A 21,362-nucleotide genomic window follows, 5' to 3' on the forward strand; every position below is an offset into this window, starting at 1 on the left:
ATCAGATACTTAAGGAAATATTGTAGCAATCTGATCTGCAGGAGAACTGAAAGGACAATGATCCTACAGTGTTAACCCAGATGTGTTGAGTTATTTAAGTGGGGAACGGAGAAAATGAGGGACTTTTTGGGAAGGTATCAGATAAGCCTTATGCCCAAATCCAGGAGGATTGTGTATCGCCAATGGGTCTATGAAAGCCTGAAACCAAACACTCAGTGTCAGATTGTATTACGGTTTATACAAGCAACATCTCAAGATTCCTCTGATGGCCGAGACACATAATACAGATCAATCACTCACTAAAAAATATTATGGTTTGTGAAACGGTTGGAGCCCAGAGACATGGCAGTAATATGAAGAAGAAGAATTTACAAAGACACTGAGTCCTACCTCTAAATGTCAAAGTGATAGTATGAGCTTTAACAATGCACCTAGCTGTGAATAGCCAGAACTCCCCCTTCTCTGAAACTCTAGACAGAACTTGACCCAGAGAAAGATCCTTTACTTTAATCAACACATGGAAGCAAATTCCATGCTATAGTGATTTGGGGAGGATAAATTTGTAGAAGAACCTAAGGGAAAAAAAATTTTTTTTGGTACAATTATAGTATGGCTTTCCTATGAATGAGTAATAGAGGTCCTATAAAGTGCCTAACGCTTTATTAACTTACTGGCAAGCTAAATTCTAAATGATACAACTATGTCTTCAACCATAAGAGCCATTATTTTGATTGGCAAGTGCTTTCAGCTTCACACGTTAACTTTGTCCTCCCCAAATTTAACTCACTATAAAGCACTCTCTAAAGTGAAGTCAGGTGATTTTTGTTTGTGTTGTTTGACAAGAAATTATACATTATTTAAAGGCTTGGTGTTTAAGTTGTAACACAAGGCTTTGGTTCAATTTCTGGACAAATTACCTATGGAAATGGATGATAATTCAGTGGTAGAACATATCAATCAGATGCAGAAGTGTTCAAGTTCAATCCTAGGCTTGTCTAGTACCTGAGAAGACCTCCTCTGTGAATTATTAAAAAGATGTTGCTGATCAGCATGGATGATGCTAAATTTTGGTTGGTTTCAGTATACAGTTGGTTTTCGTATACAAGATTATCTGAGGAGGTTTCTGGATTATATACAGGATTATCTGAGATTGCAGCAACAATTTTCAAATTTTGACTCTCAGGACAAAAATGTTGACAAATATAAGCATGTCAGGATAAAACATATCAGAAGCATTTTAGTGTCATATAAATGTATCCTTGGCTCAAGCTAAGTTAACCTGTCTCAAGTTGAATCTGTTGGTGATTCCATAATACCACTATTATGTGGGGACACACATACAACTGCTTTTGAAGTTGCACATTTAGATGGTGATAGATAATTCTGGATAAATTGTTTTTAGGGAATCATTACTTATCCTTTTGCAGAGAAATCCTCAGTGAGTCGATTAAGTTTTCTGATTCTTCTTCCTTGGTAACTTCCTTTTGGACTTTAAACTATGTCAGTTGGCATGTTAATCCCTTTTTCTGTCATGAACGGAGGACAAGCATCTAAAATAAAGAGCCTTTATGGACTTGTTATTATTACAGTTCATTAGATATTCCTAATAGTGTATAATTGAATCAAGATATTTTATAGAAAAACTGTAAATGACACTGCAGGGATTAATACTTTATCACTACTTATGATTTGTTGTTTTAATTATTTTAATATTGTATTATATTTTTTTAAAAAAAACTTTGGCATGCATCTCTAGGCTGTCATTTCAAAAGGGAATGATCTATTTAAGTTTAGTTCACTCATTCTCAAAATGTAGACGTAAATCAGCTGGTGGATATTCAAAGTTAGAGCCAAGGTGGTGCAGTGGTTAAATGCAGCACTGCAGGCTACTGCTAGATCAGCAGTTCAGCGGTTCAAATCTCACCGGCTCAGGGTTGACTCAGCCTTCAATCCTTCCGAGGTGGGTAAAATGAGGACCCAGATTGTTGGGGGCAATATGCTGACTCTCTGTAAACCGCTTAGAGAGGCCTGAAAGGCCTATGAAGCGGTATATAAGTCTACTGCTATTACTATTGCTATAAAGTTGCAAACTGTTCCCTGGTCCAGAGAAAGGTTAATTTATGGATTGTGCATAAAATGTCTTACAGTCAGTGATCTGTGTCTCAACGTTTCTGAAAATATTCCTCGAAAACAAAACTCTTCCTCATTTACTATTTGTTTTGCCTAGAACCAAGTTCCCTGGTCATAAGTAAATGGAAGAAAAAGACCTTCACAATGACATCTGTCTGGGACAATACTTTTCAGCCTTCTTGGAAATAGAGAATTTGATACGTGCCCATATCCATATTGGTAATGCAGCTCAAGGCAGAAATGTATCAGATATTCAGTAAGTATGTGAATTATAAGATTAGTATTAAACTGCTGAAATAAATACTGCCTTATGTCTAACGATTTTACAGGAAGTTTCATCTACCTAAAGACTCTCCCCTCCCCCTTACCATTGCTTCCTATCATGGCAATATAAGTTCTACTCTTGGGGCCAATGAACTAAATCAAGACTAATGTTTTCCATTAGCAGATAGAAAGTATGTTATGAAAATAAACTCACTAGGTAAAACCAAAGCTGGTTTAATACAGATCAGTTTCATGAGAACACACTTTTCTGTATAGTAGCAGCATTTAAGGAGTTATATCTCCTTGAATATCTCACCATCAATGCATGTTTTGTATCATTAAAATCTGCACTGGGATGTTGATCATGGCACAGAACTCAGCAGTTGTTGTTACTCAACACAAATTGTATAAAACTCACTACAGCTATGGGTCTGATCTGCAAGACATACTAAACATCTGTTCCATTTCTTTCTCTCCCATTTCTATCGATTGAAAATAGAAACAAATAGACTCAAATTCTTGCCAGCGTGACATGTGTAATTGCAGTTTCCCGAGTGTCATTTATACACTTGGTTTATTTTTCTGCAGAAGACTTTGTTTGAAATTTTGTAGAGTTTGCAGAACTCTATTTAACTGGAGCACCTTCCTATGCAAACCACATGAATTAGCATGGGTTATGCTGATCTCTTCAGTGGTAAGGTCAATGAGACCAAGCAGATAGGAAGACAGTTGTGTGAATTCACAGAGGATCACTTAAAGTCCCTCAGCTATGGGTACCAGTGGTGGGTTCCAGATCCTGTTCCAACCTGTACGGTTGGAACGGGCCCAGCGTCGCCCACATGGACACGCGCAGTGCACGCATGTGTTGTAGCTGCAAATGATGCTTCCGCAAGACTCCATGACACTCCAGCTGCTCAGCAAAGCATTGCGCAGGTGCTGTATGCACCATGTCCGTGCGCCGAAGCGCCAAAAGCTTTAAAACACGGTAAGGAGCTCAGGCGGGCAGACAGACCATCTGGAGCACCGTACCGGAATGGTATCCAGTGCTCAGGGCAGGCTCCGGTACGCCCATATCGGGGCGTACCACCTGCAACCCACCACTGGTAAGTTGCCAGTTTTTTCTTAAATGTGCTCTATGTGATTCAGGTACATTGGTGCATAGCAATTTTCTTACCTGTAATAGGTATGGTTCTCATAAGGTAATTAAAGAGAGAGCAGTTCTTCTAAAGGCAACATCAAATTGGGAGCAAATATACAAGCTATGGGATGAAGCCCCTGGGACCCAAGCTGAACTCTGATAAAGGAATATCTCAGAGATAGGCTGCTGCTGAGCCCCTGGGACCCAGCCGAACTCTGATAAAGGAATATCTCAGAGATAGGCTGCTGCTGTTACTCTTGTTCATGTAGAGCCTGGTTATTTGACCAGCTCACAAGACTGGAGGGGGGGGGCGGAGGGGGGTAGGGAAAGAGACAGTTCATAAACTTCAAATAACTCTGGAAGGCCAGTAATAAACGAATAAACAAATGTTCTAAAGGAAAAAATGCTTTATGTCCTGGTAAAAAAAAAAAATGTCCTGAATGTGATAAGCCATCCAAAAAATGGAGTAAGGCTCCCAATAATCGAGCAAAATAGATAATATACTGTATTTTTCAGAGTATGACACATCTTTTTCCCTCAAAAAAGAGGCTGAAAATCTGGGTGCGTCTTATACACAGTATAGCATTTTTTGCCCCCTGGAACCCTGCGTCCTTCACCAAAATGGCCATGCAGAGCCTCTGGGAAGCTTTCAGAGAGCTCCTAAGGGCTGGGGAGGGCAGAAATGAGTGAAAATGGGCTGTTTTTTGCTCAACTTTGCCCCCACAGCCCCCAGGAGAACTCTTTTAAGCCTCCTAAAGGCTATGCGGGCTCTTTTGGGGGGGGGCACCCCCAGGAGCACTCTGCAAGCCCCTTAAAAGGCTATTCATACCTTTTTTGGGGGGGAAACAGGCGCGTTTTCATGAAAAACCTTGGTGCATCTTATACTCTGAAAATTACGGTAATATTCTGATCTAAGAATTAGGCAGTACACGAACAGCCAATAATGGCAACATTAAAGTCAAAGATGCCACCTGAAGCCTGGTACTAATGGCTCTGCTGAGCAGGATGCGCTGGTGGTACAGACCAGCAGTGAAAGGCCCTAGGTGTGGGCCATGGTATATTCTTTCTATCTGAAAGACTGGTGAGCCTCAGTCATGGTGTGAGAGTGTCATAACGATCAACAGCAGGAAGGGGCGAAGCACAATTTCTGCAACTTCAAATTTGTACGCTGCTGTACAAAGCTTTGTACCTTGTCCAGTACAGTATATCCTCAGTGCTGAGGTGGGTTGCTCCTGATTCATCCCAGATCGGGCGAACCGGTAGTGGCAATGGCAGGAGGTTCCACCCACCTATCCGGACACTTCTGCGCAGAAGCGTCTCGTGCACGCACACAAGAGAACCGGTAGTAAAAATAATGGAAACCCACTACTGCCTCAGTCACATTGTTTAGTAATTCTGTTGTCATCAAAGAGTAGATACCTAATTTCATCCCTGACTTCCAATATTATTCCACGGGAACAGACCCAAACGTGGCAAAGTAGAACAATGAAAGTTTCCATAACTTTGGTTAATGACTCAGTTGCATAATGAATCACATCTGATTCTACTTAGCAAAACATACTGTTTTTATCTGAAAAATAACATTTTAGCCTACACGGTGCAGCACTAAAAATGCTGAAACAGGACAGGAAGATGCAGATACAAAACCATCATTAGCAACAGGTTGGCTATTGCCTTGTTGCTGCTCTCTCCCAGCCAAACTTACCTCACAAGATTATTATAATGAAAACATTAAAAAACAGTATGTTAACTCCAGGAAGAAAGGTAGGATGCAGTTCTATTAAATGAAAACAAACAAAATAAATAATTTGCCAAACAACAAAATGTATTGTTTAATTCAAGGGAAATCCAATTGGACTGGTTTAACTTTGAATTTCTTAGTGTTTCCTTTACATTTGCCTTCAGGTGGGCGACAGATATTTGCCCATCATTTAGATCTATGGTGGGCAGTTTCCCCATCATACAGTAGTTCTCTGCTTACAACCACAGTTGAGCCCAAAATGTATGTTGTTAAGTGAGAAATTTGTTAAGTGAGTTTTCCCCCATTTTACGACTTTTCTCACCACATTTGTTAAGTGAATCACTGATCTTAAATTAGTAACACGGTTGTTAAATGAATCTGGTTTCCCCCTTGACTTTGCTTGTCAGAAGATTGCAAAAGGGGATCGCATGCCTCTGGGACACTGCAATCATCAAAAATGTGAGTCAATTGTCAAGCATCTGAATGTAAATCATGTGACCATGGAGATGCTGCAATGGTCATAAGTGTGAAAAATAGTCCAAAGTCACTGTTTCCACTGTTGTAACTTCGAACGGACACTAAATGAAGTGTTGGAAGTCAAGGATCACTTGTACTTGGGTATCTATCTAGAAATGTTAGTATTCAATTATCTGTGGCTGTTCACAGAATATTTATTAGTTAGGGATGCCCATTTTGTTTGTGTGATACTTACTTTTGCCATTCTGGAATATAAAATTAATTGCACTTAGTTTATAAGATAAGTTCAATGACTATTTCTTCATTATAGCTCTGAAGAGAAATTAAGAGAGTCATCAGCAAGATGCATAAGAACAGAATTCTCCAGTGGCATTTATTTAGAACAAATCAAAGCCTGTCAGTGCTGGATTGTCAGAAGTAATAACTTGAGGTAATTCTAACTATTTGGGGTTCAAATCTGCAATGGACCAGCTGTGGTTATCTTGAAAGCAAACCATACAAGCAAACCTTGTATGGAAATTATTGGAGACGAGAACCTGTCTAGTTTCATGAACAAGTGTTCATACAGTACAGGTTTTTAAATCATAAATATAAATGTATAACCCATATCACTCATAGAGTCAAGATATAATTATAACTGAACATATAGCAATTATGAAAGATTAGTTAAGGAAGTACCATTCCTCAGTGATGGAACACGTTTCGCATTCAAACGATTCCAGAATAACTTCCTGTTATCTCAAAGTACAGTTTACAAAGATGTAAGCTGACTGAACTCTTAGAATTTCAATATCTAGGTACTGAGAGCAGGCAACCTTCAGTTAATTTTAAAGAAGATATATTTAGTCAGCTTTCCGCAACCTAACACTCTGAAGGTCTTCAGCTAAACTTCAGCTGCCATTATCTCCAAGTCTATATAATACCATGTTTCCCTGAAAATAAGACAGGGTCTTATTTTCTTTTGACCCCCAAAATAAGTGCTTGGCCTTATTTTCAGAGAGGTCTTATTTTTGAGGTGCAGGAGGTGGCGAGCGTGGTCACCTCATGGCTGCTGCTGTGTTGCAATATTTTCAGCGAGGGCTTATGTTCAGGGGAGGGCTTATTTTAGCACATGTGCTCAAAAGCTTGATTAGGCTTGTTATCTGGGGAGGTCTTATTTTCAGGGAAACAAAGTACTGGCTGCATAATCCGAGAGTTTTGAGTTTTGTATTCACCAGATTGGAGAAGTGATTATTAGTTAGCACTAGCTGATTTTGCTCCAAAAGGATCATAATATGTAGCATTCAACTATTAGAAGATTGGACTATTTTATTCTATGGAGTCCTTGAATTATCTTATTATTATTTTGTTGTATATACAAGCTAGGTTTTGTACTGTTCATGGGGTTTTCATGGCAAAGATACTGGGCGTGGGTTGCCATTTCTTTCTCCAGTGGATCACATTTTGTCAGAGCTCTCTGCTATGACCTGTCCGTCTTGGGTGGCCGTGAACTGCATAGCTCATAGCTTCATTGAGCTATGCAAGTCCCTTCACCATGACAAGACAGTAATCCATGAAGAGATTTTAATGCTGGGAAAGATTGAGGGCAAAAGAAGGAGAAGACAACAGAGAATGAGGTGGCTGGATGGAGTCACTGAAGCAGTTGGCATGAGCTTTAATGGACTCCGGGGTATGGTACAGGACAGGAAGACCTGGAGGAACATTGTCCATGGAGTCACGATGTGTCGGACATGACTTTGCAACTAACAACAACAAGCTAAGTTTATTTAATCAGTTTTGGTTCACATTGAACAGTTACAGTCAAGGAATGTGTGATATTTCTTTTTTCCTTAAAAACGGACTACAAAAAAAATGAAGACAAGTTATATCACAGAGCATGAATCTACATTACTGATTTCTGTCATCTCAAACTGAGAGTGATCAAAGATATTTCAATCCTTTCTATTAGCTGCTTCTGAGAGAGATTGCTGACTGGCACTCAAGCATTTATTGCAGGAGTAGAAGCAATCATGATCAAATTTATTACTTTTCTCTTAATAAAAACAGCATTAAAAACTATCATGTAGAAAGCTGAATGCTCTCAAGGGGAAATTTAGCTTCTGTTTATATGCTGAATGGGAGGGAAATATATTCAAGTAAGGAGTTTAGTATTCAGAGCAAGATCGGATGAAAGATTACACACGCACACACTTGTAATTGACAATGCTAACTCAAGTCAACTCTTGTAGCTCTTTAGAAGTTATGTATATTATCGGGAGATACATGTTAACTTTCTCTCTTAGCAGAAATGTAATTATATATTCATTTTCTAATATTGCTCATATTATTATCATTTTATTTGAGCCTGAAATACAGGCTTTAAAATAATATATCAAAGAGTACCTTCTACCTTACTTGAAGCAGTTCCTTTAAGCTCAGGTTCACCAGATGCAGTTATTTTCATTGTTGTGGCTTAGTATGAATGAACATTGCAAACAATAGATCCAGGACTGTTTCTCCATGAAAAAATACTGGATGGTGGGAGGCTACCGGTGGCAGTAGGCGGTCTCGCAAGTAACCTGGCCTAAGCCATGGAGCGCTTTAAAGGTCATAATTAACAGCTTCGTACCCTGTAAACAACCGGCAACCAGTGCAGGCCACCTAAAAGGGATGTAACATGGGAGCACCTAGGTACCCCCCATGACAACCACGTGGCCACATTCGGGACCAGTTGGAGCCTCCGGGTGCTCGTCAAGGGCAGCCCCATGTAGAGAGCATTACAGTAGTCTAGGTGAGAAAGGACGAGGGTGTTAGTGACTGTGCACAGGGCATCCCGATCCAGGAAGGGGCAGAACTGGCGTACCAGGCAGATTTGGTAGAAGGCCCCCTTGGTCACGGCTGTAAGATGTTCTTCTAAACTCAGCCGCATATCCAGGAGGAAGCAACAAGCGCATGCTCATGTCCTGCTGCGTTGGAGGAGAACTTCAGGGAGATGGTTTTTTCCTTCCTTGGGGTATGCAGGGGGTTCCCTACTCCATCGTTGGTCCCAGGTCCAGCTATGGGAACCTCCTGGGTCCTCGGGGGTACCCTTGTGCTGCGATTTCCTGCACTGTAGCAGGAATGTTGTGAGTGAAATGGGGTGGATTGGCTGGAGAGCATCTTCGGCTGCCGGTGTGGGTGTGGTTGTCGTTGTTGTCGGGACTCCTTGTTTAGGGGTTTCTCCCACTGCCACCGCTGCCCACACTATGGTACTATCTCAGTTGCTCCCCCTTTGCTTATGAACGTTATAAAGTCATCTCTTTGTCCAGAAAGGAATTATAAAGCTGATTTAGTCACTAGCTCTTCATTCTGCTATGGTCGCTGGCTACGCTTTTAATGCAGTTTAATTTAGTTTAGTTTCAGTTTTAGCTTTCAGTTCACCATTATTTCCCAGAAGTACTTTTTGTGTGTGTTCTCTGTAGATTAGTATCATATTACAGAAATACAGTGAAGTAGGTGTTGTTGTTTTTTGCAAAGCTGTCTTTTTCATAAATTTTTTAGCTTCCCAAGAGTTGTCACAAAATGGATCAAATGTTTTAGAACAGGAACCTATCAAGTTAGCATAGCTTGTATTGAACCAGATCCCTGGAGCATTTAGCACAATACTGTCTACATCTGTTCCCAGCAGCTATCCAGATTCCAGATTGGACTTTTTTCCTAATCATCCTTAGAATGACCAATGTGGAGGATAATATTGCTGAGTCTTGCTTTTCTCTTTGTTGTGGAAATTTTTTATCTGTATTCTGTGGAATGTGTCAGCCAATCCAGTGTGGAATATCTTCTATGATAAAGAGAAATAGCTAGACATGTCTGCGTTTTGGAGTTTGCTGGACATTCATATTGCTCAACAGTGAGCTTTCCCATCAGTAGCATAATATAGGTTTGCATTATTTACATATGCAACTGCATGCTTGCTTTAAGGGAACTGTGTATTTTGCGCTGGACACACATTTCCTTTGTTAAAGCCAGGACTACCCGATCTGGGCTGCAAAATCTTGATAACAGCAAATGTTTTCCTGTATCTCTTTGCTGCCATCTATGGTAATCCAGATTTGTACAGTCAGAGTCTCTAAAATATTCTCATATTCATGTTGGCCAGGGTTCTCATCACAAAGCAATCTGGGCACAAGGATTGCCAAAATAGGTAATTTAGTATACAGAGTTTTCCCCTCTTTTCCTTGTCTCTTCTCTTCCAGCTGGCACGCTAGAGTAACCTATGTTTAATAATACTGTATGTGAATGTACTCATTTATAAATTAGGGTGTCATTTTGTTATTGCACTACAAATGTACAGAAATTAATACTACTACTTTTAGGGTTTTTTGTTCTTTATGAGTTTAATGAGCGGGGGCGGGGGAGAGAAAAAATGCATTAGAAATCCCTCTGAGCGATCAGAGATGTTGAAACATACTAGTTTGGATCCAACAAGGTCCCAGCAGTAGCAGCAGTCATCTGCTGATATAGTGGTAGCTCAATTCTCCCCCACTGATGATACATCTGTAGCTGATTCACACAGAATCTAACACTATTCCATATGGTACCAAGGTCTATCAGGAACACTTCTTCAAAGGATGCAGAGACAGTAACAAGAAGGTGTTGAAAAAGCTTTTTTTTGCAAACAAAATACCATTAAACTGCCAAATGAGAGTCAGTCTCCTCCTCCCCCCCCAATCTATCTGAAGCTCAATGGTACTACTAACTGATGAAAAATTATTTCTGGCATAAGCTTCAACTGCATCAATATACTTATTTTCAAGTGTTTTCTATTTTCGGTGTAAGTTGCATTTGGCTTCTTGTTCACCTTAATTTCTTATCAGTGATTTTAGATCACGATTTCATTCTTCACAGTACACCCAAAATACTTCCCACCCCCCCCCCCCTTGGGATCAAGGATTTGGTTAGGCTAACAATAAAAAATGACAATGACTTACATATCTAAATAATGGAATTTGAAATAAAATGTATTATTGACCCAAGATGTGCCAGCATGCTATGGTAATTTTATCTGTATATTGATTGTATAAAGTCTTCAACATACCTTTATCTCCAAGACATGGAACGACTAAATTCATCCATGATTTTGTGAAACATAAGATTATTCATTTCAAAATAGAAGTACACAACAAGTAATATTTGGCCTGAATTTATTGCGAAGTTTATAATATTGCAGTAGAAATTAAAATGTGTTTTTCAATATGATACATTACAAACACAGAAATATATTGCTAATGTATGGTGAAAACTGCAGTGCAATTTAGCTAAATGGAGAGCTTAAAATCGAATGTTTATTTGATGGGATTAATTTTGTAAGAAACTACAATTCAATCTGAAGAGATAATTATTAATCAAAATTAGTCTGAATTAAAATACAATAAACTGCTAATATGTATGTAGTCATTCTCTCAGGAAATCTAAGATCAGTAAGTCAACATTTAGATATCAAAATTGTTACAAACATAATATAAACCGTCCAGACGATTAGATCTATTCTTTGTTGAGATCTTCAATAACATAAGAAGCTTTTTAAAAAAAAATGACATAAGATGTTCAACTGGGCCTCCAGAGCTCACAAAATATCTCCACGCAGGCAGAAGAATATGAGAAGTAGTCAATATTGATGGGCTTCCTGAAATTTCACCCTAAATGGCCTGCAATAGCTATGAATAGCTATGCTTTGTCCATAGAAGAGGGCATTTAAATTCTGTTTTTTATTTGAAAAAAATCTATTAAAAGTCTCTTGCAAGTTCATCCTCTGTTTGAATTTTAAATCACAAATCTTATTTCTCTGTTGAGCCTATGCAGCAAGCCTGTTGCTAGCATTCACTGCTCAGGAAACAGTGGTGTAGCAGTTAAGGCAGCATACTAGAGGCTGGAAAACTGTGAGTTCGCATTCTGCCCTAGGCACAAAGCCAGCTGGTGATCCTTGGGCCAGTCTTTCTCCCTCTCTCAGCCCTAGGAATAAGGCAAGAGCAAAATTATTCTGAAAATCTTGCCAAGAAAATTGCATAAATTTCTCCAAGCAGGAGTCAAGAATAACTCAAAAATGTCCCTCTCCAGATCATAAGAAATTCCTACTAAAAATATAATTTGGACTTATGGGTTTGTTCCTTTTCTACAATAAATGATAAAAAGAGACCCTAGAGATTTAGAATATCCCTCATGAAAAATACACCCAATTAATTGGATTATTTTATGTATTTGTACATGAGTGAGAATAATTGGTTTAATTAAAACTAATATTTGTTTCTTTTCTTTTGCTTCCAATCACTGATACCATATCTAGTTTTAAAATTAATGGCAAAATACAGCAAGATACTAAAGATGCAATTATTGCTTTTTTATTTCTGAACATTTAACGTCACAATCAAATTTACTTATTATTAAACCGAGTTAGCCATATATTACAGATTCTTAAATTGACATGGCCATTAAATACATCAGTATTTTCTACCAGCTTCACTCATAATGGAATTTTTGGCTAGACCTGCCACATGAACATTACATTCAAGCATCATGGCAAGCCAAAATTCCCCTCCTACCAATCAGCATTGCCAGAAAACCACAGATGGCCGTATGTAAGATTTGCTAGCTTATCATACAAACCAGAGTGCTCCATTTGGAACAAGCCAGAGAAAAAAAGCTATGCAAGAGATGAGAACAATGTCTTTCAAACACAACCATGTCTATATCCAAAGTATCTTCACAAACAGAATACCCTTTCTGTGGATACAGCTGATACTGTTGTCTTTAAAATCAGAAACTTCTCAACACTGCCAGTTTGCTTTACAAATAGAATGGTTTATTGGATTCTGTGCAGAAGGAAGCACTGTTTGCATAAATCAATGCTATTTATGTAAACAAACAGTTTATTTGGTAAGCAACATATTTATGCCTTTAGAAATATGTAAAGTTAACATATGGAAATTCATCCACTCTATAAGTAGTACATCTGCGTAATTGGTTATTTTTAAACAACTAATGCCTAACAAAATAATACTGCCTCACATTGATCAGTTGAAGCTATTCCATATATGTGAAATACTATGCTCCATACAACATTTTTATTTTATTATCCAGCTTTAAAAATTCTGATGTATACCACTCAGGAGGATTAATCCAAGAAGCACTTTTTTATATCAATGGGGCGCAGGCCATCTCACTTTGCATTCAACTCACTTTGAATGCAAGCCACCTCAGTTGAAAGCACTCCATTTGAGTTTAAAACAGTTCTGTCAAGTTTATAACAACTATTCCGATCATTTTGCAAATGATTCAGGTTTTGAATGCAACGTGATTTCAAAACTTTGTATATATCCCTGCATGTCTACACAACAAACCACCACGTCGGTAAATAGTTATATTTGTTATATATTGATCTCTTGACTCAGAATTTATATCTAATCTACACCTATTTAAGAATGAGCAAGCTTAACTAATAAACAGAAATACTAAGATAGTGAAATGAACATGCAATAAAAACTAAAATCCATCAGATATGGGTTTTCTTCTGTAACATCCCACTGTTCGGCTTCAGAGTACTCCCAACTATCAGATATTTTATCATTGAGTAAACTATATATTTTTTCAAGAGATAATGAATTTGACAGCCCTTTTTACATTATGAAATTGCAGATTAATTTAACCGTTACCCAGTGCATAATGAAAAGACAAGAAAATAGAATTCAAGAACTGAAAATAGTAATTTTAGTTAGACCAAACAAGTATGAAATTGTCACTTTCTAAACATGATCTTCATATGGTACTATGAAAAGGGTTATGTGCATGGCAAGAATTGAGAAAAGTCATAACATGATTTAAAATTACAGATACAATTTGCTTGCTTGGAACAACTGCATGCAATTTATAACTGACATTTCAATAGATTCACTCAACAGTGATATATTTATATAGTATTATCGCAAAAAGATACATTATGACAAGATTAGCAACATTCTTAAAGTTATGATTATTTAAGAATCATAGTGTTACCTAAGGCAATTACCATGCTCTCTTTTAACATCTACTGGGAAAGATCTGAAGGGAAAATAATTGACTTCACTAATTTTACCCTTGATAATTATAAAATAGCTCTGCATTTCATTATAAGCCAAAATTTTCACATATAATTGTCAGCCTTGATAGAAACAAGATAAATGCTTTGCAGAAAAGCTCTGACAATTAAGCTATAAGATCATGATACAATTAATTTTGGACTTGTAATGCAAAGTAACACTAGGAATCTTAGATACTTATATTATAATATTTGCTTCAACAATCAATAAACACATCTGTGCTTATTTGCTCTCTGTAAATTCTCATGGCCAGCATTGTTACTATTGTAATGAATTAAAAAATGATTAAAAATTATTTGTTATTCTAGTTAACAAATTGCAAAATATAGGGTTTGCAAGTGGTATAGAAAGAATTAAAAGTTGAAAAAATTCATGAAGTAGAACTTTCATGAATTCATCCTGCAAATTTTCTCCAAGTACCATAAACAAAGCAGCCTATAGAATCTTTAAGATACGAATATTTTATTAAAATGACAGCAGATACATTATTAATGGGGAGCCATGTAGGTTTTTAACTTAAAGATGGTTGAATGTTAGAAACATGCTGGATATTTTGGAATACTCTATTTGGAAAAACAAAATGAAAAACAGGTCACTTTGATCTTTTTAGATGCAGAGAAGGCTTTTGATAATTTGAATTGGGCTTTTAAAGGTAAAGCCTTTTTAAAGGTAAATTCCAATGTGAGCAATTCATAATAATGAACATAAAATGATAAAGATGTATTCTTTGCTTCCATGTGCAAAGACTAATGCAGATTCTGTTTTTCTATTATCTGTCTATACAGGTAGTCCTCAACTTACGACCACAATTGAGCCCAAAATTTATATTGCTAAGTGAGAAATTTGTTAAGTGAGTTTTGCCATCTTTTATTATTTTTCTTGCCATATTTCTTAAGTGAATCACTGAAATTGTTAAATTAGAAACATGGTTGGTAAGCAAATCTGTTTTTCCCATTGACTTTGCTCGTCAGGAGGTTGCAAAAGTTGATCACATAATCCTGGGACTCTGCAACCGTCATAAAACTGAGTCAGTTGTCAAGCATACAAATGTAAATCATGTAACCCTGAAGATGCTGCAACAGTCATAAGTGTGAAAAATGGTCATAAGTCACATTTTTCAGTAATGTTGTAACTTCAAACGGTCACTAAGTGAACTGTTGTAAATCAAGGACTACCTGTAATATGTAATATGACTATAACATTTTCTTAACTGGGGGCAGCATCAGGGGTGGGATTCTACTGGTCCAGACTGATTTGAGTGAACTGGTAGCTCCAAAGATCTAGCAAGTGGGTCCGCCCATCCCTGTGCTTTACCTACCTTTATCTTCGCAGCTGAGTCGTGCGGCAGAATGGATTGCCCCACCTCAGCTGTTTTCCTTCCTAAGCAGTAAACCTGAAGGTAAGTCTTCTCTAAACTGCACATCCAATGCACACATGCAGTGCACGCAAAACATGCGCTCAGTGAACCAGTTGTTAAACCGATAGTTAATTGCACTATGCATGTGTGCGCTGTGCACATCAAGTGCGTACACGCTGTGCACATCAAATACATGCGTGCACGCACATGAGCAAACCAGCAGTAGTGCCTGCCAGAACCCACCGCTGGAGAGAATGAGCTGATATAAATACTGAGTTGATTCCATTTAGGTTATATACTCTAGAAGTTTGTTAAGTTTTCATTTGTCTAAAATAGGAACAAAATGACATGTTTTGCCATTACTTTCAGAACAAGAAGCTTAATTAGTTGAGAAGTCACATAATTCTGTAGGTCACTGTTTTAAATCTGAACTGTGGCAAGCTAAAAATAATTACATCTATTTGCTTAGAAATAGTATTTGATACAGAATAACAGAAAGCATTTCTGCTTCATTGAAATCCATGGCTATTCTTCTGTCTAATTTTAAAAACAGATTTAGTAAAAGAGCCAATTCACAAAATACATGTTTGACAGACATGCAAAGAATATGTTTATAGATTATAACTTAGCTATATTGAATGAAACAGGTAGCATGGCCTGTGATTCCTGTGATCATTCTTGTTATAAAAATCCTATTCTACTAATGAATATTTGCTGCCAGCCTATCAGTGTTCACTTGTTCCCCATGTTTACACTTTTTCATGTTTTGAAAAGATGCTCAATGAATCAAAACTGCTATAATTCATTTACTTTATTTCACTCTTTCTTCAAGGACAGATCTTCCTGCTAATCTCACTAGTGACTCTTTGGGAATCAGTATGAGAAAGAATTTCATAGTACTCATTTTATATATTTAGTTCATCTGACATAGCTGACACTTCATATTTAGTAAAATTTAAGATGGAGGGGATGTATATACAATGTAAAGTGACACTAAATGCCTCAAAGCACTAAGATTTATAACAAAGTAAGCTCACAAAAAGCAGCAATTGAGCAGTTTTTCAAAATAAAATACATATAAAAATGTTCTCATCACATTACCTTAGTATTTTGCAGCTGAGCAAGACTTGTGCAGGCATTTGCTAGAAGAAAATCACCACTCAGGACAGCCATTTTATTTCCAAATTGCATATCTTTCAAAGGTCCATCTGAGGATGTCAGTTCACTAATGTTTACTATTCCACGATGCACAAGGAAAGCTGTGTGGATCAACTCTGTGATCTCTGCAAGAGTTCTTTGGCTTTAAAGTAAAGATCAGACGTAATACAGTTAGTTGCTGAACCATTGTATGAGTCACAGATATTTTTAAAAAAACATTGAGCACAACTGGGTGCTTATCAACGCAAATATAACATTCACTCTGTTTGGACCTATTTGACTAAAAATCACTTTTGATTACAATTTCTATCTGGAGCAGAATATTTATTTCTTGGAAACTTGAAACAGTTTAAAATGTAAATCCTTCCTCCATTCTTCAAATGTGGACTGGCAATTTTAATGCATCAATAATTATTAAGAAAAAAAAGTTAATGATGTAAATTGACCAAAAGAGTCTTAAGGGTATATCATCATTTTGTATTCTATTTCAGCAGCAGTAGTATTGATTCAATGGCTAAGCTAGTATTGCCATAAATCACATTATGGAGGTACAGATGGTATCATGGGACAGAAACATTCTAATCATTGTTAAACTTTGCTGTCTTCCAGAATGAAACAGAAATACAAGCCATTTATATTCTAGAACAGAAAACTGCATTCTGCTATAATCCAAGGTTTAAGGAAGGGTTAATATATTCTCCTGTTGATGTGAGTGAGAGAGAGAAGACAGAGACTAATAAGGCATCCTGATGCTCCTGCTGTCATTGTCAGGGCAGTCCTCCCAGGAAAATGTCCATATCAATTCAACTTATCAGATGGACAGCTGATCAACATTAAACAGATTTGCTCTGGGCAGATTGAGCTGAATACCTGCCATGAATCACAATGAGAGCCCTCTGGTCTCAGCAACTGAGATCTGCCATTTCTGACTTCTGAAGATCCAAGGGCATATGGAGATCTCTAGTGATGAGGACATAAAGCTGCAACTTCCTCAACAGATAGCTTGTTTTCCCCAAAGTACATATTAATATCCTGAGGAGAAAAGTCTCTCTTTTTTTACCTGAAACACAACCCTTCATTATCCTACCCAAATTACTACTGTTCTTTTTCTTCCCCTATTAAGCTTTTAATGAAAAATTGTCATTGTTCAGCTCATCAGACAAAACTTCAACAATATATAAATGTAGTATTTTCCAACTTTCCCTTTCTATTTTATCCTTCCTTTCTGTTTAATCTCCAAATAGCATCTATAACATTTAGCTAACCACATTAGAATTCCTCTTCAGGTTCCTTTATTTTTAATTGAAATAGCATAGAATTCTGGTACCGTGAGAAATTATTAAATAGCTGTAGGCAATTTTGAAGGATTTGAACATCTCCTAGAGAACATCAGATTTTTTTTTTCAGCAGCTCAATTCAGATTAATGTTTAAAAGGAAACATTTCCATATAAATCCTGGAGCATTCAAACAATTAATTACTGCATTCTACCCCCAAATTAATTATAAAACAATGACTTTTAAAATCACAAATATTAAATTTATTAAAGTATGGTACAAAACATGTAGGCTGAGAGGGAATTTTATTTATTTAATCAATGAAGGCTAAGAGTACAGTATTTATAGAGCTTTTAAATTCCTAATTTGCAAGCCAATTCTACAGAACATGTATAGAAAAATAATTGTAAGCAACTCCTCTTTTTCAATCATATTGCCCAGTAATTGGAGAGCTGAAGGCAAAAAAAAAACCAATACAACACACAATTATTTTACAAGTGTCATGACATCATTGCGCAAATGATGTAAATTAGATAATATCATTTGCATTGTGTCATGATAGACATGATGTCTCTTTTCCCTTTATCCTATCCACAAATACTTATGACTGAAGGCAATATGTTTTAGGCTACCTTCAATGGTAGAAATCCAAAGACGCTGTATGTGTGGTGTGTGAGAGGGAGGGAGGGAGGGAGGAGAGTGGGAGGAGAGGGGAAGAAAGAGGAGGAGAGAGAGAATACTCTGCCTCTGGAAAAGCATAACAAAGGAAAGGCCAAGAAAAGCTGTAGGATGATATATGTAATTGATTCTTTTTTTACTCACTTTTATATATCTATTTATTATTTATTAAACAAATTTATATAACTGCCCAACTCATATATAGGTAATTCTGGGCAGAGTTTCTACAATTCCACAATGTCTTTAAGTTTTACAACTGTGGACATTAGTTGTAGAAGAAAAAGTAGGTTATTAAAAAAACAATAAGAAAATGTTTAATCCAAGACAAGCTTTGCTGCGTTCATTAAGGCGTTCATAATTAATACACATAATATTGCAATCTTATCAAATTATCTCTTCACAAATAAATCAATGAAGATAATCACAGAGAAAATATTGTAGATGGAAGTTAATATATGGCACAAAGACGTAACATTAAAAGGGGGGGGAATTGCCTAAACCAAGAGTCTTACATAATGGCCATCTAATTGACAAAGTGGGGACTATCACCTTATCTTTCAGTATCAGTATTTAATCCTAGAACATATTTAAAGGAAGAAAAGAGAGAGAGCAGTAGTTCCTTTTTTCGCCACTAAACAGTGAAGCTACTGTTCATACATTTTTAGAACAAAGCTACTAATTCAATGACTCTTATGCAGCTTTTTGCCTCTTGCACTTTTTTCATTTCAAAATTAATAACTATCAAATATTTTCAACCTATTCCAATGTAGAATAAACAGTTCCATACTGATCTCCATCAAATCATTCCTAAACATTAATTCCCCAGGCAACAGCATTTGCCTGGTATCCTGCTATACAGTAATTGTGTGATTTAATATTTGTAAACAGAATGTGTCAAAAAGTGTATGTTGAAGAAACATGGCAAGTAAATTTAAACACAAACACAGCCATAGCTAACTCTCAAATTTAAAACTATTCGCTTATATTATCTTATAATCATTATTTAAAATTAGCCAATCATTAAAAAAAACTTTAAAGCTTATAAAACAAGCTTTAAAAAGCTGAAATTAGACTATAGCATCAGAAAATGCCTCGATATCTTCACCTTGTTTATATTGATTGCATAAGCCAAAATTAAGAGACTTTAAAACCAGTTTTTATTATTCACCAACTGAGCAAAGCAGCACTGATAACTAATTAAAAAAAATAAAACACTCTTGACACAATTCTGCTTATACTTGTATTTCGAATATCTAAATTGGGACAGGGAAAAAAAATCGTATTTCATCTTTGAAGAAAAAGCAGGAACTTTAAACATTTCCAGAATAGGTAGACTCACCATCTAGCTTATAGGCCTACCAATGTATAGCAAAGATATCCTAGTTAAAATGCAAGAGTAACTATGGTTCATTGTCACTTTCTTGCCTATTTTCTCACTTGCGCTGTGTAAAATGGAAAATGAGAAATTAATGGATTAATACATCCTGCTATACATGAATATCATTTCAAGAAAAAAAATTTTTTTACTATACATTCAGCTTCAATTAAAAATATGTTTTATTTTTATTAAGAGCCGAGATGGTGCCGTGGTTAGAATGCAGTATTGCAGGCTAATTTGACTACTATTTGATCCTGACTGTACAGTTCGATCCTGACTGGTTCAAGGTTGACTCATCCTTCCATCTTTCTGAGGTCGATAAAATAAGGACCCAGATTGTTGGGGGCAATATGTGACTCTGTAAACTTAGAGCGGGCTGTAAAGCATTGTGAAGCGGTATATAAGTCTAGGTGCTATTGCTATTAATTGTTGCCTTAATCTGAACAATAACAGATTTGTTACTTATACTTCTACCATTAAGGAAGGAAACACACAGTTATGCATGAAAACTATGATTACAAATACATATTTGAGGCACAAAAGGAAACCTTGAAAATGCAAACTGTAATAATGTATTACTGATCAATATTTGAATTATTTCAATATTTATTCTTCTCTTCCATTTGAAAAGCACCATCTTATGTCAGTACCAGGTTACGTAGTAATCAATGGCATTGATTAACAGCAATGATCAAACCTTATGTATACATCAGCATGCATTCTAGAAACCTCATTAGAGTATAACAAAACTCATAACCACTGTTATGCAGCAATATGAATAAAACAATAAATTAAAATAAGTTGTATCAGTCATGTGGTTCATTTAACTACTGCAGTGATTTCCTTAACAACCATGGCAAAAAATAGTTGTAAAATCAAGTGTTACTCACTTAACAACCACTTTTTGCTTAGCGATGGACATTCTGATCTCAACTGCGGTTGTAAGTGGAGGACTACCTATATATAAAATCAAATCATCTAGTTCTTATTGGAAGTAATATATCATGATAAAAAGGAGAGCAATAACTCATTTAGGCAAAATGTTTAAGATTTGTTTATTAAAAGGTTTTCAAGTTAAAGCCTCATGTTATTGGAAATTACATGAAAATAATTCACATTTATTAAAATTTATTTCCACTTAGTCATTGTTATAACCTAGCTGCATTCGTGTGTGCAGAGAGCAGAAGCCAGTGAATGACCTGGCAGGATGTGAGGCATTGCAACCCAAGGTGAGGCAAGACCAGCGGAGGAGCCTGGAAGAGCCAGAAACCAGAATACTACTAGCTAAATGGTGCAAAGTCAGTTCGCCTCGCCCCTCCACAGTGCACCAAGGATAGACATGCATGCGCTGAACAGAATGAATTAGCAATCTAGGCTGTCAGCACTGCATTGTGTCTAGCATGTGTAGATTTCCCTGACATGTATGCCATACGCTAAATAAACAAAACATTATAATGACCAGAAGCGTATATAGTAATCCAAGTGTAGTCTCACTACTGATTGCAAACATGGATGTTTTCTGTCCTTTGCTTTCTATGACATGCTTAGTGGAGATTCCTTCCCATTCATATTCAGGTGCAGTTACTTATTTAACAAACTTTTCAAAAGGCAAACAGCTGAACTGGGCCATTTGTATCAAGGTCAGGAGCTTTTATAATTAATACTATAAAGAAAC

At 36.7% G+C, this 21,362-nt stretch overlaps 1 protein-coding gene across 4 annotated transcripts in view; it reads right to left on the minus strand.

Moving 5' to 3' along the window:
* The window catches only part of PDSS2 (decaprenyl diphosphate synthase subunit 2), a 91,256-nt gene that overhangs the window by 29,990 nt on the left and 39,904 nt on the right, over positions 1–21,362 (minus strand). For all 4 annotated transcript variants that reach the window (XR_004255274.1, XR_004255273.1, XM_032216565.1 and 1 more), the window contains exon 3: positions 16,299–16,497. Coding sequence is in view for 2 of the 4 variants with exons in the window: in XM_032216565.1 (XP_032072456.1) it covers positions 16,299–16,497 (199 nt within the window). In the remaining 2 variants the exon portion in view is untranslated. The remainder of the gene's footprint in view (positions 1–16,298; positions 16,498–21,362) is intronic.

This window comes from Thamnophis elegans, chromosome 4, assembly GCF_009769535.1.
Source record: "Thamnophis elegans isolate rThaEle1 chromosome 4, rThaEle1.pri, whole genome shotgun sequence".
Classification (NCBI taxonomy): domain Eukaryota; kingdom Metazoa; phylum Chordata; class Lepidosauria; order Squamata; family Colubridae; genus Thamnophis; species Thamnophis elegans.